The 17783-nt window shown below is 43.5% G+C and overlaps 1 protein-coding gene across 1 annotated transcript in view; it reads left to right on the top strand.

The window, feature by feature from the left end:
* Positions 1-5702: 5702 nt before the first annotated feature.
* Positions 5703-17783, top strand: part of hs6st1a (heparan sulfate 6-O-sulfotransferase 1a) — a 50874-nt gene continuing 38793 nt past the window's right edge. The window contains exon 1 of the mRNA XM_075488123.1: positions 5703-6566. Within this exon, the coding sequence (XP_075344238.1) occupies positions 6067-6566 (500 nt within the window). The 5' untranslated portion in view covers positions 5703-6066. The remainder of the gene's footprint in view (positions 6567-17783) is intronic.

The following is a 17783-nucleotide window of genomic DNA, read 5'->3' as shown; positions in this document are numbered from 1 at the left end:
TCGGCTACAAAAGATCATATTAACCTTTCAGCATTTTGTAATTCAGGCTGTGTGAGGAAAAAAAAAAAGCACAGCTGCTTTATAAATAGTGGAAGTCCCTCTTGGCTTTTCTTCAAACTCAGATGCATACTGTAGGCGCCTCTCCTCAGAGGGGTGGTGACTTTTTTAATTGATGAACAAAACCTTCCGGTTATGCCGGAAGAACTATGGTGTCTACAAAAAAGAAAAATGTGCGAGCCCAACTGTAGAGTTTATGGGTGATTTGGTTCCTCTGTGTTCTGTACTGTGCAACGTAGTAAAGTGCACATCGTTTGTTCTAAGGTAAAGAAAACACATATTTTCTCATACTTGCACAGTTCTGTGTTATTCAAAGCATTGTCTTAATATCACATGATATATCTGCCCTGGATATCTCAGCTACTGGAACTTTAATAAATAAGAGAATGAATGTATTTTCCACTCTATATAAGAGCTTAATGAGATGTACCTTGTAGGTTCACAAATTGGAAAAAAAAAAAATCACCAATTTCCTTTTTAATTTGTTTTTCTCTTTAACTGCAAGCTCATGAAAAATGACTGGCTTCTGAAAAATGCCTCTGGCTGTTAATAGCCCAAGCTGAGGCTTGTTTTTTGTAATTCTTTAATAGATAAGGAAAGGTGGCGACTGGATCATTTAGCCTCTCAAACAGCCTCGCGAAAGAATCAAGAAATCCGCACTAACAAATTTATCACAGCTTCGAACATGGCGGAGTATTAATCAAATTGAAAACCATGAGCTGTTAATAACGAAACACTGACAACTGCAACTGCATTCGCACCGCAAAAAGCAGATCAATTTGAACTAAACTGTCAAGAATCCATTTTTAAAAGCTGTTACTTAGCCATGCTTTAGTAAGGCTGACATGTTATAAAGTGGTGGCTTTTGTAAAGCCTTGTTTAAAAAAAAAGACTGGAAATGAAAGAGAAAGTATTTGTTTCCAATTCAACTACATAGAACGTTTTAAAGTATTGCTGCAATAAAAGTAATAAAAAAAAAATAAAGAAACTGCATCTATAAACTGTGAACACCTGGCCTAACTAACTAAAAACCCACCTTACATAATTCATACTATGACAGGCTTTCAGGGATCCACATCCAACTGGGAAATCATGGAAGCTGAAACTGTGGAAAAGCACACAGGCAATTACAGCCTGACTAAACACACATCACATCATCAACCCAAAGCACTCAAAGTGAAAATATACCCTCATCTCTTCTCCCACCAGCCAAACCCAAACTGCTGTTTTTACACCACAAGCCTGCTGATTGGGCTGATGTGCTGATTTGTGCCTCGTGTAGCAACGATGTGGGGATCAGTATCTGGGAGCAATATTACACACACACAAAACCTATATCCACACGGTAAACATGGGCAATAACAAATGTCTGAGAAAATGCCGTGAAACCTCGGGGGCATCGTTAGGGAATCGCACAGTCAGCTCAGGTGGAGCCAGCCTCACCTGAGCTGCACCCAGCAGTTTAAACATGTTTCTCTCTTGCACTCCTAGAGGTGATTAATCAAAACGTGTTCGCCAGTAATCGCCTCTGGGATTCCCATTTATGTACCCGCCAAGTTAGTTGGCCGAGATGAAGAGCAAGGAGAGAAAGCAGGGCTCTTTGCTGACCACCAGCGGGAGCAACGCGAGAAGCAGCGCGAGCAACAGGGAGCTGTTTGGTCTCGTGGTTTTCGGACATTTAAGTTCTTTAGTAAAATAATTTAGACCCGGAGCTTTGCACCCACAAGTTGTGTACAAGAGAGGAACAGAAAGAGCAAGACTGGATATGTCCTCTTTTTTTTTGTTTTGTGAGTATTTAATACAGTCTAATCGTGATGTGTTTACTTTATTGTTTATCGTTTTTAACTTTCTATGAAGGCCATGTTGTGTCTCTGCATGGTCCTGCTGTGGGTGATTTCTGTTCTGTCTCGTTCTCCCTTAATAAAGTTTTACAATACCTGTTATCTTTTTACATTTTTTTTTCTTTTTTACAGCTTTCAACAACTTTTCGTAACGGAGTAAAAATATAAAGTTGTTAAATGACAATGCTCAAACAAAAGAAACCCCTAACACTCAACTCAGAAGGGGATAATAGCCATTTAAGGCCTTTACAAACAACTGGAATTATGTTTCTTTTCCAGGAGTTGTAGTGTAGCAATATGAGCACAGAGGAGTCCCAAGATCAGCAAACTCACAAAGTAACATCAGTTACTAAAGTGTTCTAGCACAGCACAATGTGTACAGAACACTCTGGTGAAAGTGTTGGGAAAATATTATTTTGTGGCCACTTAGTTAGTGATGCCACAGGTTTGCAACATGTGGCCAGGAGATCAGCAATAAGTAGTTATTTACCTTGTGTCCCCACATAACTAAGTTGTGTTTTTGTAGTTATTCAGATGTGTGGACGTGGAATCGGGTACAGTTCGAAGCATTAATGCTTTAGTTTTGTTTTTTGTTAATTCGATATCTTTAATAATCTTGATAAATAATATGATGATAAAATATAGCAGTTATGTAGTTATTGTAGTTATGCTTACTGTTTTTTTTGGCTTTTTTTGTTTGTTTGTCGTGGAAGTTGTAAGCTTCATCAATCACGATCCGGAATGACAAAGATCTTTGAAAAAAGGACTGCTCGCCCAGTATTGGTAAACTGTGCACTTTTCAGTCTTAGACCGTAGTGCCTGTGATCCCCCACTGGTGTGTTTGCATCTTTTTTCAGGGCCTGAGTTAAGCACTTTGGCCAGAGCCATCTTGTTCTTCCGAGAGTGTACATTAAGGCGCTGTTTTACTTGAAATGAGACCACAGTGTACAAAAAGAACATCATAATTGGTAGACTTGAAACTAGTGGTATGGAAAATAAACTAATTTTGAAAATATTTACTAAGGTAACAAATCATGTGAGAAGTCTGGCCCTTCGCTAATGAACTTTTGTCCAACTGGGCTTCTACAACCACAGCTAAGTGGAGTTGGCCATTAAACAGAATGAAGTTCCAAAGAACTGAAACTGCTTTAGGGTTAGGAAAATGGACATCAGGCTCACGGTTTCCACATGCTTTCTGGTCTCACAGTAATAGTCATGTCCACATGATAAAAAATAAGGTTGTGACCACAAATGATGCCTCCATTAACTCCATTAATCTCACATGTCAGAAGTGTGTTCATATGAATACTTGATGTGCATGTTTCACCTAATGTATTGTCTGTCACTGTCATGGTTATGTCTGAATGAAGAAGAAACACTAATGTTAAAGTGGCTTATTTCTGAATGATTACTGCATCACTGAAGAAGGCAGAAACATTATGTATAACCTGTCTGAAAGGGGCTTTAATATCTCCTTTCCACACCTTATTACCTTGTTGCCATGACTTATTACTCTTGTAGCCAAAGGTTGCCAACTTGTGGCTGGTGGCTTCTATAAATATTGCTCAGTCTGAAGCTAAAATTAATCTAAATGTAAAAAGAAATTCTAATATGTCCTGTGCGAATCAGTTAAAAATGGGCCTGATAAAGTGGAAGATATGCACAAGCAGTTTTCAAACTGCTTTAGTAACTCACACAAAATGGACCAAAAAAAGGGTTTTCATCTGATAATGAAAACATCTTTGAAACACCTTTTTCAATCTAGATGGATTATCGAGGTGGGACTTTTACCATCTAATGTGAGTTTCTGCCTGGTGTGAGATGCATATTCGCAAGCACTAATGTAGATGTAGGGTGGGGTAATCTATCAAATCTGGATACTGCTTTTGTATTGATATTAAATTCTGTGACGAATGGCATTATTTCTAGTCTCTCTGTGCCAAAACTTTGTGCATTTATGTGTGGTTGTTGCTAGCAGGATTGACCACCTGTATCTTTCTGTGAGGAAACCTCTGATGAACACACCCAGTTATTTCAGCACCATGTTATGTCGAAGGTGGGCAGCATTGCTCTTTATGTTCATGAACTTGTGCCGCATTCTTCTTTGTACAATCAGGCCCATGGGCTCTTGGTTTTTGAAGGAACTCATAGATGCTAAAATACTAAATAGAAGCCAAGAAGACTGAGACTATCTTATATAATTTTATGACAGATTCACACAGTAAATGAATTAAGCCCCAAATGGTAACCAGCACAGTATCCAATATCTACCATAAATAACAAATAAAATCTCTTGAAAATCAGTTAGAAAATTCATCAGAGCAGTTACAAATAGCCGATGTGCATCTGTACCAACAGAAACTTTGGTTTTCTTTACCAGTGCAAGGGTTAGGGGCAGATTCTGTTTGCTGTAGCGCATGTGGGAGTTTCACTGGGGAGTTACATCAGGAAGTGACAGGGACCGCTGGGCAATCCATTGTTTTGCTGCAAAAAGGTAGTGGAGTTGCAGAGCTCAACACCACCAAATAATGAATTGACCTCTATGTCGCCAAACTCAAATCCTATTGTCCAACTCTGTGCATGAAAGGCCCACAGAACTTATTGTGAAGAGGTCTGTGTATTAAGCAAAGAATAGTTTTGAAATGCCAAAACATGTTACTTATGTGGAAAGTTGAGAATAAACAGGTGAGTTTTGAACTGATTTTTTACCAGTTTTGTAGAGGAACAATTATTAACACGAGAAAAAAACTTGATTGTCCTTTGTTAAACATTTGATTTTTTTTTTGTTAAAGGCGCGGTAGGGGATCTTTTTCTGGAACATTTTTTTACATATTGCTTGAAATACTCTTCACACCCCCATTGCAACCAATTAATTAAAAGTTTTGACACAAATATGAAAAGTTTTAGTGGCCTCTAGAACGTACAATCTAGGAAAAACAGTATCCAATCATTGTGAACGGACCGTTCACAATGATTGGATTCTGATGCCGTCTATCAAACTGCAATCTGCTCCTCCCTCCCCCTCCTTCCCCCTGTGCGCGTACCCTGCTCCGTGAACGAATTACGCGTCCAGAAGCTTGGCAGGAAGCTAAACTAGAGCCAGCTTGGCTAGCAGCTAGCATTATTAAACGTATAGTTATCATATACTAAATACTAAATACGACAACGATCAATGCTTGCTGTCAGAACAGCGCTCGTGCACCTTCGTGCTCGTGCTCGTTCATGTACTCTAGAGGCGTGCCTTCGGGGGGAAAGTGAAGAAAAGGGTTGGGACTTTTTACCTGTGTATTTTCAAAATGCAGCTTCGCTGGACTCAAAATCCAGGATCTCCTACCCTACCTTTAAATTCACTTTACTTTTAAATTGTGTAAAAGACTAGACCTGGGGTCAAAGAAGTAGAATAACGTTATTATTTTTTCTAAAAAAAAAATTTAACCAGGCACACATGTAATGACTATCAGAGACAATCACGACTAACAATTGTATGAATCCTGAAATGCAAATATAAACAAATACTTTAAATACAGGAATAGAAAATGAAGATAAGCCACCACGAGCTAGTTGTGAGACCAGATAAAGCGAGACAGTGGCAACCAAATCCAAAAAAGATATTGAAAAGATAAGAAAAAAATCCGACTGCAACACTAAAGTTAACGTAGTTTTCTTCTAGTTAAGTTTTAGAACCAGCAGTTCGCCATCCTCTAACTATTCATCAGTGGCCTCTTTCTATTGGCTGCACGTAACTGACGCGGCCGTTACGTTTCAACCAATAAATTAAAGCGACTCTCCCTTTCACTTGGTGTTCAGAGAAGGAGCGAGAGAGGTTGAAAAGGTGGGTTTCGCGCTGCATCCTGGGTACATAGCTCCGCTGTGATGCAGTGAGCCCGCTGTGTTGACTGGTAACCAGAGGAAAGTAAACGGGGGAGGGTCTATCACGGGGGGAGGCTTTCAGCGAGTTACAATGCGTCTTTCACGGTGTTGAACGGTCTCGGAGAAACATGAGTCAACTTCGCCGGTCGTCTCGTAGCGGAATGAGCCACTCTTGAGCCCTGAAGACGAGTGCTTCTTGGCGGGGAGAGCGAAAATGAAGAAGCCGAGCGCCGTGCTCTCTGTTGTCGGCTTGACTGGGAAATGGTAGCGTGCTGTAAGAACCGCACTGGGAAGGATCATGGTTGAGAGGAGCAGCAAATTCTTGTTGATCGTCGTCGGATCTGTGTGTTTTATGCTGATACTCTATCAGTACGTAGCTCCGGGGGTGATCAATTTTGGCTCCCCGCACGGTTATTTCACGGAGGAAGACGAGGGGGACATCTTCCCCACTCCGGACCCCCACTACGTGAAGAAATACTACTTTCCCGTCAGGGACCTGGAGAGGACGATCGATTTCCAAATCAAAGGGGAGGACGTGATCGTGTTTTTGCACATCCAGAAGACCGGAGGGACTACCTTCGGCAGGCACTTGGTCCAGAATGTCCGTCTTGAGGTTCCCTGCGACTGCAGACCGGGACAGAAGAAGTGTACCTGCTACCGGCCGAACCGCAAGGAGACCTGGCTCTTCTCTCGGTTCTCCACCGGCTGGAGTTGCGGCTTGCACGCCGACTGGACCGAGCTCACCAACTGTGTGCCCGGGGTCCTCAACAAGAAGGAGAACAAACAGAAAAATCTGAGGTAAAACTGGGAAATTGGTTTTTTGTTTGTTTGTTTGTTTTTTAAGAGGCTCAAGCGTAATTACCGTCTCATAACCTGTAGCCCAAAATATTATGCGATGGAACTTTTTGACATTTAGACCACTGAAACTTTTCCACCAGGTTTTCTTTTAATGTCACTCACGGTGCGATAAGGTCATTATAAACTCCCCGAGTTTCACGTTGTGTTTTCTCTTGGATAGGGTGAGGTGATTAGGGCTAATCACATTGAATTTGAATTAAAGGAATGAAATTAAGCGAATTGCATGTAATGAAAAATGAAAGTTTTGAATCTAATTTTGGCAGCCTTGAATATCTTTGTCCACGCAGAGCCTCTTATTCCACCTGCGGCCACTCTAGTGGGCCTTATCTAATTGTATATTCACATGAAGCATAGCATATCTATGCCACTATGAAGTCATTATTGCCAAGAATGCTTTTCTGTGATACTAAAACAGTGTCATTTAATGGTGTTTCTAGCCCTGTAACTAAATACTACAAACACTTTCAAATGTTCCCTGGTTCTTAACGGGTGCAACTATCATGTTAACTTGAAACAAAGCCTTTCTCTGCACCAGACAGCAGAGGGGTATTTAGATGAAAGGAGAATGACATGATTGTGTGCATCCTCCCGAAATAGAGGGTTGATAATGGATCCAGGGAGACAAATGTTGATTGACATTTCTGCGCCGCGCTGTCACAAATGCCACGGAAGCACAACAGGGCCTCTGACATTTGTTGATAGGCGCCAATATCGGGGTGCCCTCCCACTGAATCACACACTGAGATTTGGCTGAATTCATATCAGGAGCGTGTAATACACCCAGGCAGCGTTCCCCGCTCTGTAATAATCCCTTGTTTTGACTGCGAGATACTCAGACACACGGAGCAGATTCTTATTAAGGTGTAACCCATTTTCCTCCCCACGCCTCCCCGTTGTTGTAGCCCATATTGCATCCCTCACACAGACATATTGACGGCTGTATCAACTTCCATTTCACCGCACCCTTGTGGCCAAAGGCTACGCTTGTTGAATGGGGTTTGTGCCTTTGTGTTGCCAGAGCTTGGTCAATATTTTATTTTTTGCTGTGAGTGATCAATAGGACAAATGGGCTTCTGGAAAAAAAAAAAACGTGGAAATGTGTCTGTCTGGCAGTCAGACCCCGTGGGGATGCCAGGCCGGCTGCTCCGCTTCCCATGGCAGCTCAAACTGGGGATCAGCGCTGCTGGTTGGGCAGGGCTGGGCTGGGCTGGTAGGTGGGGGTAGAACAGGGGGACCCTGTGGGGGTCTGGCTCCGCTCTAATCCGGGTGATTATTACCGCTGGGACACACACACATACACACACACTGGGGCTGGTATTTGCTGCTGGCGTCAGTCCTGACTCCTGCGGTTTCCCTCCGGTCAGAGGTGATAACGCGTTCGGCCATTCTGCATGGTGAGTTGAGATATCACAGTGGACGCAGGATAAACGGCCTTTCATCACTTTGTGAGCACTGTTTCAGAGCCTGAGCTTGTTTGGGTGTGCAGCTGTGTGCCTTTCTGCGGATGTGTGCACCTGGGGAGGCCAGGGTAACAGAAAGAGACAGGAAAGCGGAGTGGAAGAGAGAGGTCTGCATGCATGGTGCGTGGGTGCGTGCGCAGCAGAGACAATCTCTTGCCTCGGGTTTAATCGACTGCCCGATCAGTGCTGACAAGAGCAACAAGAAACTATAAGCTTAATAACACCCTGAAGAAAAACAGTGCCGCTTCGTGTTACTTAAAACACCCCAGCAGAAACCCTCCGTGTTCCTCTCACTGTCACAACCGCGTTTTGTTTCTCTTTTCTGTTTCATTTCCTCATTTTGTCCTCTGTATGCTTTTTGTTCGCAGTGCTCGCTGTTTGGGTTCTGTCATGGCATTGTGTTCATTGCGAGGAGCATTTGTCTTTAGGGCAGTGCCAAGAGTGGCAATGTAGGCAGCAAAAGTGCGATAAAAGATGATATGTGTTTGCAGAGCAGAAGTGAGGGATTGCGAGGCGCGTCGTTTTACGCACAGCATTCGGATCAGCTGCGTCTACATATAGTCGGTGTGGTGAAAATGCACTGCCTGTGTCACACGTGCACGCACATACATCGGCTCACCTTCTGCCGAAAGTGCTATGGAGTTGAACGGATACTCGTGAGATACAGGAAAAGAGCACTCACACAGAAAAAAAAGTTCAACTGCACAACAGCAGTGCTGAGATCCATCGTCTCTCTGTGCAGCTGCGCTCTTATCTGGCTGTCAAGTGAATTTTGCACAAACGATTCAAATGCCGTGAAAAATGAAGTGGGAATTAGGGCGATTTCCATCAGATAGATTGAGGCCCATAAATGCCTGGCTGTCAGGGGGGAAAAAAAGAGTAAATGACAAAAAATAAATAAAAAATCAGAACAGCACGCACACGTTCACAAAGAGAAACAGAAAAGAAAATCTAGAGTAGCCCCAAATGTTTGAACATTGATCAGTAGTGGGTAAGTTGCACTTTATGTTGAACTTGACGATGAAAACAAAGAACTGCGGCTTTGCTGGTGTGTTTGGGATTACGCGTGGCTGAGATGCAAGAGAGGTGATTATTTTTAGAAACGGCTGTCCTTTTCCCTTTAACCCTCACTCCAAAAACCTGAATGTGCTGAGTAGAAATCGGTAAATGTTCACATTTGATGACTTTGATGGGAACTTGTCAAAAATTAATGATGGATAGATTATTTCAAATTTCTATAAATATTTGATGATTGACTGATTGATTAATTCATGATTTTATGTTTGATTACCATATAGAATACTTACTATTCCTGTATAAGCTAGCCAGTTGCACTCTGAATGCTGACAATTATTTTTTTTATTTTCAAAGCATCTCTGAATTTAAAACCAAAAGCCTTGTTTCCATGCTCAGCTGTTATGGTTTGTTTAGCTATTGATTCCACAGGTGCATCTTTTGCACAGTTTCTTCAGATCATGTTTGCCCTCAGCGGAGCACGACAACTTTGCCTGAGAGGCTGAATAAATGAGACTGAATGTGGAGGTTTTGGAAATCGCAGCACATCCTGAATTGGGAGAGCCAAACGCTCCAGTGGATTAGGCTCAGTTCGGTCTGGAGGTAAATGTGTCAGGTTTTTGGAAGGTGATTTAAGAGGGAGCGAGCGGCGACGAGCTGAGCAGCAGCGACTTGGAGAGACGGGTCTGTCTTTGATTGGTGATGAGATGAGATTGAGGTGAACGGTGGCGTTTTGGGTGGGGGCGGGTGGGTGAGAGGATTTGTCGTTTTCGACATCTTCTATCAGTTTTAATGTTCTTTACTGATGTCATGGGACACACTAATGCACATACCCGCACACTAATGAGTGTGTGACACAAACAGAACCTAATGCAGTCCTTAAGATATGGGAATTGTAATTGGTTAAGGAGGTTCCTATCACTTTACTCAAATTAGAGCCCCACTTTTGGATGGGAGAGGGGGGGGGGGCGCACCATCTGGCCTGCACAAGTGTTTGCGTGCACACGTCACATTACTGTGTGCATGTCTGTTTTTAATCCTTGCGTGTCACGGCGCATCATAGTAAGTAAAATGATGGGCCTAATTTTACTGCCTCTCTCTCGGTCCCCTTTCAAATCACTCTGTTTTTTCTTTTCATCTCTGTCTCTCTCGACTCTTCCTCATCCCCTCTGCTCGCCTCTAAAACACTCTCCCGCCCCCTCCCATCCTCTCCTTTCTTCCTTCCCTCCTTCCCTCCTTCCATCCATGATGGTGTCATTCTATAATCAAACAGCAGGCTTGCTTTCCACTTGGTGGCTTTATGGCCGGGGGCTCTCTCTCTGTCTCGCTGCTTCACTTTTCTCACTCTTTTCTCCCCTCGCTCCATCTCTGCCCCCTTGTCTTTCTTTCCCTCCTTTGCCATATTTCTTTCCCTCTCCCTCTGAGCGTGACTACCGCATTAGAGGAAATGTCTTTTCATGGAAGATTTGCTGCAATTTCCAAAATGGCTGCTTTGCCTAATGGACAACTGCCTTGGTTCTAATGAATGATTACATGTATGAACATGGGATGGAGGGGGGGCAGGAGAGAGGGAGGAGATGGAGGCGATGAAGAGTGATATGAGGAGGAGGATGGGATGAGTGTGGGACTAGAGGGGTGCTGCCAGGGAGTGATTGAACATATAAAAGATGGCAAACAGTGAAAACATTTAGTTTCATTGCTGGGGAGGGGGCTAGTCAATTAGCACGGCTGTCAAGCACTGGGCATTCCTCTTCTTTCAATAGGTCTGTTTCAAATTCACAGCACAAATCAGCGCGTTTCTAGGATGGCTTTGTGAGTAACTGGGTGTGTGCGTGTGTGTTTGGGGGGCGTGAGAGGAGATGCGTGTGCGTGTGGAAGCCATGTGTGATGCCATCAGCCAGCCAGAGCAACCCAGAATCCAAATGAACTCCAGGAAGCTGCAGAGGCAGCCCCAGCTGATTGGCATATAGTACAAACGTAATCGTGTTGCGCGCGCGTGTCTTCACGTCTGTGTGCGTACGTGTACGCCGGCGCTCGTGTGTTTTCAGGCCGGTCGGTGTTAATCCAATCAGATTAAGCGGGTTTAAGCGCTGGCGGCCAGGCACTCCAAAGCCGTTTACGTCCGCTCATCCTGTGGCGGCTCTACGTTCCAGCATTCCCAACAAACATTCGCACATGCCTCCAGCCATTTATTCTCTTCATGTTTATTGAGCTCCAATCACTTAACCTGCTTGTCTTAATGAAAATTAGGCGCTAACGGGGTTTACCATTGTGACTCAATACCTGTATCTAATCTGTATTGACCTGCTTGAAAATACAGGTATTCCAGGCCCTCTGTTTGGAGGCCGCGTCAGGTGTTACTGGGTTAAAGCTGAGGAACCGAGATACAGGAAGAGGCCCCCAAGAGCATTTTGTGACCTCATCAATCACTGAAATGTGATCACATTGTGTCTTGAAAACATTAGCAGGCTGATGGACCTTTCAGATGATGCAAATTTGCAATTATGGCTCACATTTTTTGCCCCCTCCTTTTATTAGAAATCTAGAATGAAGATGAACAGGAAATGTGGAAAGAGAGAGCAAGGGAATGAGATGCAGTAAAGGTACACACCAAATGCATTTGTGCTGATCTGGTATGCACCCTAACCACTCAGTTTTAGGTTTTAAATAAGAAATGAAAGTCCTCAATCTCCACTTGTGTTGTGTCTAAGGGTAATCACCTCTGTCCGTCTGCGTAGTCCACAACATCGGGAAGGGGGCTCCATACCAAGCTTTTCCACTGGTTGAACTGGAGTACCACTTCAAAACAATATTTTAATAATTTGCCATCCCAACTGCAACACTGATAAATGATTTATTTCTACAGGAATATTAGAACAGATTTTTTTTTTATTTCATAGGGAAGAAAAATACTTCAAAAGGAAAAAATGATTTTTGTAAAAGTATTGTATAAAATGTAGATTAATTCCCTGATCGGCAAGTTGGTGTTTCTGGATCCGTTCATCATGGTCGAAGCATCGGGCTGTTGTTTGGTTGTTTTGGGAAGTTGACAAACTAGTTTTCCACACAAACGTTGGGCCACACCGAGAACAGCACATACAAAAGAGGGTTTTTGTTCCTATGCGGCATCTCAGACACATGAGGCGTTTTTGGGCTGCAGGAGCATTTTCATTGTCCTTACGAGTATCGGAGGGAGTTGCCCATCTTTTTGTGTCCAATCTTGCAGAAACTGCAGTTTAGTCCATGGAACTCCTTTTATTGGGTCTTTAGTTGCTCCTGCTTCACAGTCAGAGCTTTCCCAACATGAGGGTAACCGTCTGGGACGTAACTGCACGGCGATTGCCCCCTCGCACACTCAGGACTCGGGCTTGAATCAGACTGATGATTCAACACAATCTGTTGGTTTCCTTAGCCAGACAACTTTTATATACTGTATGTTACTTTTATATACTACATGTTTTTGTAATTCACACAAATACAGTCACAACGAATTTGTGTCGCAGTACAATGGATTGGATTTATTTGGTCATCAACTGGTTCGAATCGAACTGTATCAAGTTGTCCTCGTATTAAACTTGTGGTTACTCTCTTTAAAGTGACCTGACCTTTGTGAATGTCCTTTTGCCCTGACTTTTCTCGGTAATTGGTGCTTTGTAAATCAAATGAAATTAGCTGTTTTGCGATCGATTGAACATACAAACGCAGCCCCCTCAAAATTTTCAACTTAGCCGAAGTTCACTTTATCAGCGGAGTTGTAGATTTGGATGTTTTTGTGGTCTGTGAAGCACTTCCTGTTCCTTTTCCAAGAAGAGCTCCACAGATAAAAATCCTTATTTCGACAGCGGCATATCTCTCACCCGAGCGGCTCCACAGATCAAACTTTGGGCTTTAAATTCAATACTTGTTAGGCGGTGCCGGCAGCTAATGATACTCTGGAGCAAGTTGCTCTTCGAGTTTTTTACGCCCTGCCCTTTACAATATCCTGAAAGGATGGCTGACTCACACGCTATCTCACACATAAAAGGGTGAGATAGATGTGTCCCCTCTGTGTTTTCTTCTTCAGTAGCTCGAGGTGAGTGTTGACAGGTCTTTTTCAACAACACCGCCGCTACCTCTTGACTACAAGAGTTCATCTCGAGTTCATCCGCAGGTCAGCGTAACATATAACCCACCCTCACGATCCAAAGTTTGGACTTTATCCCCACGGAGTGTATGTAGAGGCCTCTGTTGGGCCCCTCGCTTCACGTGCAGAGCTTTAGTTTGACTGCAGACATTTTGCAGCAGACAACAGCTTGGTTATGTGTGTTTGGAAACAAAAAAACCCCAAAGTGTTAATGACAGGTATTATAAGTAAGAGTATTATGCTGTAGAATCAACCTGCCAGTACACAAGCGAGTACGATCAAGATGAGTTAAAGCTGTTGGAGACATTGATTTGCCTCGGCTGCTTCACCTCAGTGAATTTTAAAGACACAACCAGGAGGGGATCCGCTTGAGTGCTGACGACTGTCTTCATTGGTGTTCTGGGAAGGGTTATCACTGCTCTGCCTGCAAGCCTTCATTATTGATTAGTCGCTATGGATCGGAGAGGGTTTTATCATTGATTGATAAAACTTGAATGACACTAATGTAGCACTGTCTTCCCACCACAGTCTGGATGTATGCTCAACATAGAGGACAGACGGGGCCAGAAAAGCGAGAGTGATGTATTTCTTAATCATTACACAGCCTCCGTTAGTCTCTGTGTCACTTTATCTGTTCCACCCTCTGCAGCTGACTGTCAAATGTCAACCCGCCACCGCCACCGCGGAGTCGGCTCTGTGGCCCTGTGGACAAATAAGCATGCGGTGAATGATTAGCAGACATTTCTATGGCTGGTAATTAAGGCCGCTACGCTAGAGCAGCTCCTCCAACAGGATTACATCCTATTGATTATCTTAGCCTAGCATTAGCTTTGCTAAAACTGACTGAGTGATTAGTGGGCATTTCTGTGGTGGCGCTGCGGAATGCTATGGTATGCTATCCATGAGAATGGGATTACAGTCTATTAATCAGACAAGAGACTCGCTGAAGTAATTAGCTGGTCTCACAGCAGCGAGTGCGTCGGGGGCAGATTCTTCTTCCTGGTTTTTAAATCTGGTTCAGCTTTGTCTGCTCGCTCGCCGCGCTTCATCGACCCTGAGTGTCACCCTCACCTGATAATGCCTTATTCTTGGATTGCACTCCTCATCTTTCCTCCCCTTTTATGTCTTTCCTCCTTCTTCAGAGACAGAGAATGACAGAGAGAAACTGCTCCCTGCACCCATTTACAACACTGACTTTTCACGTCCCCGAGTGTCACGGTGTGGCTCGGGATTTTTTTTTAAAGATTTTCCCCTTTTCACTTCTCTCATTGGTTTGTAAACAAACAAACAAATGCATCAATTTACGAAGTAATACGAAGGTGATGTGTGTGAGGGAGCGATGGCCAAAGGAGGCTTGTGAATGGAGAGCAGAGGCTGACAAGCGTGTTAATTGAATTGTGGGAAATATGCAAATCTTGCACTCCCTCATTGAATCAAGGGGAGGAGTTTCAACTCATTGGGACAGTCTCCTTTTTGGGCACTCAAACACACACACACACACACACACACACATGGTGGGCTAACTTTTACCAGATCCCATAAAGAAAATGAACAACACTGTTGTCTCTGCGCATGCCTTTTCCCATCATGCCTCTCTGTTTTTCTGCCCATCAGGCCTTCCCAGGATTGGTGTCTATTGTCTGTGTGCATGTGTGTGTGCATGAGAGAGTCTCATCACAGGGACTATAGAGCTGATGGCTCCTCTGGTTTGTGGAAAGACGAGAGTGAAAGAAAAGAAACACTGAGACTCCTCGTTCTGCTACACTTGGTTTGTCTGTTTCCCCTCAAGGGCATAGCTGTAGAGCTGCACGTCCTCAACAAAAAGCTGTATGTGTCCTCCTTCATTTGTGCATTCAGACGCAGGTTGCATGCGTCTCGTGTGAATGTGTGGCCTGTGTGTGTGCGTGTGTGTGTGTTGAGCAATCCACAGAGTATATTTGCCACTGTGGACGTTCTGTTCTCTCTTTCCTGACAAATATCGATCATGTGATTTGAATGTGATTGTTTTATGTAATTATCTGAGAACAAGATGCAGAAAACCACGTTTTGTTTTTTTTTTTGCATAGAATTTACCAGATAAAACCCCAACACTTTCATTCAGGTTGTGCTTTTTCTTTCCACCGTTACACGCACGGGCGCGGAATAAGTCAAAGTCTGTCAGATTTAGACGCGGCTGAAGAGTGCAGCAAAGATTTTAGGCAGATTTTGAGATGGTGGGTTTCTTTAGGTAAAAATTTCTTGTTTTTGAGCTCACACCTTGGTTTCTTTTTTTTTTTTTTTTAAAGAACAGGAAACTCGGGTAAGTTGCTCCTTGAGTTAGACTTGACATTATTCAGTCATTCCCTAAGTGATAGTCAAAAGTGATATTCGGTAGATGAAAAAAACAATACACAGACATTCTTTTGGTGGTAATGATGACCCTAGCACTGTTGTCTGTACCTCCCTGCCATGGATTTGTATTTGTTTAGTCAGTGAGTGGTGCCTCTGTCTCTGTCTAGCTGATTAGAAATGGTACAGACTTCATCACGTAGAGAGCAGACTAACCACACGAATAGGTGTTCAAGGAATTAGTCATAATTAAAAACAGCTGGTAGACTTTGCCACAGTGTGCAACCTTCAAATTACGTTTACTGGGGGGGGGGGCATTGTTAGACACAACAGAGAGATGTTAACTTTCGAGTCTGGCGTTATAGTTAGGTTTCATTTTCAGTTACTTTGAATTCCAACACTTGTGAGAAAGGAAATATTTGAGATGAAAATGCCAACTGTGGCGCTATTGCAGTGGTGCTCACATTTAAGCCTGATTTATAGTCGGTGACGCAAGACAAGACGCAATGCAAGCCCCCCCTTGCGTGCTCGCGTGTCACCTCAATTTTCTAAACTTCACGCAAGACGCAAGCGTAAGCCACTGGCTGTGTTCGAAACCGCCTACTACTTGAAAACGGCATACTCATCGATCTGACAGTATGCAGACCGTTTACACACAGTGCACTTCACTCCTGCCCGAGCCGAAATCAGCCGGCCTGAAAAGCTGATTTCCCTTAAGCTATAAACTCTGTAAATATATAACTTTAGCAACATTTGAAACATTTTCAGGCGAGAAAGTAGTCGTTTAGACCCCCAAGGTGTTGAAAATCTATTGGCTGGAGCCAACATGACAAAAGTAGATGACGTACTGTAAAGGTTGGAACAAAACCTGTGTGAATGAACTAGTGGAAGAACAGCAGCGGGGTCCCTGTTGTCTCCAGATATAACTGCTGCTGTCGCGTGTTGGTGTTTTGCTCACTGGCTGCTGCTCTCTCAGTGGACTCTGTGTAGTTCTACGCTACCCGGGCCGCTCGTTATCCCCATCCGTTAACATGGCCTTTTCCTAGTGAGACTGGTTGGCAGGCACTGCGGTTATTAATTATATTACCATGTGTAATAAAATTAATAGTCATCTTGATTTCAGTACTCACCCAAGTAATCTTTACTACAATCTGTGCCATACGCAGCCTGAGCTGAGGCTAGTGTAAGAGTTCCAAAGTAGGACAAGCCTCTCCTGTATCGGCAGCAAAGAGCAATTGAGAGACAGTGCGAGTGCCACCCTGCTGAATAAAGGTCAGTGTTAAAGCTAATCCAGTTATACTATTCTTAGTGCCTCTTCACCTCCTTGTCTCTGGCCGCCCTGCCTCCTCCTCTCCTCTTCACCCTGCTCAGCTCTGTGGATCCGGGCCGCAGATATGTAGGTTTCACCTTTCTCACTACCTGTGTGTGTGTGTGTGTGTTTTCCCCGCCTCAGCATTGTTTTCCTCCATCTTTTTCTCTCAGCTAGTTTCTGTCCAAAGTGTCACTTATTCATCGGCACCACCGCTTTAGGTCCCCGGCGCGTGTCGGCTTCCTCCAGAGAGAGGAAGTGATTTGTCAGGATGTGCCTTTATCTGCCAGTGATCTGAGCTGACGTGAGATTGAGATAAACACGGAAGGAGTGTCGTGTTCTTACTCTGGGGAGCTGCGAAACAGAGAAGCACTCATTTTATTTTTGTGTGGGGTTGCCCCCCCCTGTGCGCATAGACAGAAAAATCTGGTGGTCTTGAGCTGATTGTAGTCCAGGGCTTGAGTGTTTCAGTCCTATTCATTCAAACCGGGTGTATATATTTCTTTTTAGTTCTTGTTTTTTTTTTTACTGTTAAATCAATTCAGATGAATGTATAGAAGCTCCTTAAGGCGCCCTCGATGCATGCAGAGAGCACTGCTGTGACATTTATAAGGCAAGTACACGAAGAAGATCCAAAATGTATCCATTTTTCAGATTTTGCCTGAGGTTGTTCTCACAAGCGCACTAATTGGCTGTTTAAAGTTTATAAGAAAGGGAAAGCCCAGTCCCACGGAGGCGAAAAGATTTTCAGTCACGAAGTGGACAAATGAAAACTCATATTCATATTAATAATCATATTAAAACTCGGGGGATCACAAAGGCTTCCAAAGAGAAGACTCCAAATTGCATCGTAATCCATCCATCTCTTTCTGAGACACCAGTGTTCTCGGTCATGTCAATCCACCTAATATCCCACTAATCCA

The sequence above is a fragment of the Odontesthes bonariensis genome, chromosome 17 (genome assembly GCF_027942865.1).
Source record: "Odontesthes bonariensis isolate fOdoBon6 chromosome 17, fOdoBon6.hap1, whole genome shotgun sequence".
NCBI classification, from domain to species: Eukaryota; Metazoa; Chordata; class Actinopteri; order Atheriniformes; family Atherinopsidae; genus Odontesthes; species Odontesthes bonariensis.
Note: the sequence above shows the minus strand (reverse complement) of the source record. Positions and strands in the feature narration are given on the sequence as shown.